This window comes from Octodon degus, unplaced genomic scaffold, assembly GCF_000260255.1.
Source record: "Octodon degus isolate 3935 unplaced genomic scaffold, OctDeg1.0 scaffold07077, whole genome shotgun sequence".
In the NCBI taxonomy this organism is placed as follows: Eukaryota; Metazoa; Chordata; class Mammalia; order Rodentia; family Octodontidae; genus Octodon; species Octodon degus.
Window position 1 is genome coordinate 1 of NW_004531653.1, and position 1051 is coordinate 1051.

Consider the following 1051-nt stretch of genomic DNA (forward strand, 5'->3'; position numbering starts at 1 on the left):
CGTCACAATAGTATAGAAAACAGAAAGCACTTTGTCAGTTCCTGAGGAGTGGCTCGACTTAGGTCTTAAATATGTAATAATGGCCGATCCAAAGAATAAGACCACAACTGCAAGGTGAGAGGAACAGGTGGAGAAGGCTTTGGACTGACTTGTGGCCGAAGGCAGTTTCAGGATCTTTGAGATGATTTTGCTGTAGGAGATGAGGATTAACAGAAATGGAACAGAAACAAACAACACAGCAACTATGTAGACCATCAACTGATTTATGAAGGTTTCCCCACAAGCCAGCTTGAGTATTGGAGGGATGTCGCAGAAGAAATGGTTGATTTGGTTGGAACCACAGAAAGGCAGAGAGAAAATCTGGAATGTCTGCCCTATCTGGACAGGTACACCACCGATCCAGGATCCAGCGACCAACTTGGTGCAGACGTTGTGGTTCATGACTAGAGCATAGTGCAGAGGCTTACAGATGGCCACATAGCGGTCATAGGACATCACTGCCAGGAGAAAACACTCTGTGGCTCCCAATATAAGAACCCAGCACATTTGTGCAGCACAAGCAGCCAAAGAGATGGCTCTTTGTTGGGTCGCAAGGTTCATGAGCATCCTAGGTAGAACCACAGAAACATAACAGATTTCCAAGAAAGAAAAGTTGCCAAGGAAAAAGTACATGGGGGTCTGAAGAGAAGGATCCACTCTGGTTACTAGTAATATTGTGCCATTTCCTAACAATACAATGGCGTAGCTGACAAAGAACAAGCCAAACAGGAACCACTGGAGGTGAGGAACTTCGGCGAATCCCAGCAGAACAAATTCCATCCATTCAGTGAGGTTTTCTTCTGATGAATTTTCTGGATTTTTCATCTGTGAAAAGGACAAATTCAGTATATGTTTTTCAGGTTTCTGGTTATACAGACACTGGTCTCCAGCAGAATAGGATCATCCAGGTTGATTTTTTAATGACTGCAATTCTTTCTACTACAAGGACTTTACTAAATGCAACACATTTTGCTCTGTTAGCTACTTTGGATTGCCTCTAACTTCCTTTAGA

General features: G+C 43.3%; 1 protein-coding gene across 1 annotated transcript; it reads right to left on the reverse strand.

The window, feature by feature from the left end:
• Window positions 1-6: 6 nt before the first annotated feature.
• Window positions 7-882, reverse strand: LOC101579850 (olfactory receptor 10AG1-like; the record flags this gene model as incomplete). The annotated part of the gene is made up of 1 exon (XM_004648863.3): window positions 7-882. A coding segment is annotated over exon 1 (858 nt), but the record flags the coding sequence as incomplete, so codon positions are not given.
• Between the last annotated feature and the right edge of the window lie 169 nt (window positions 883-1051).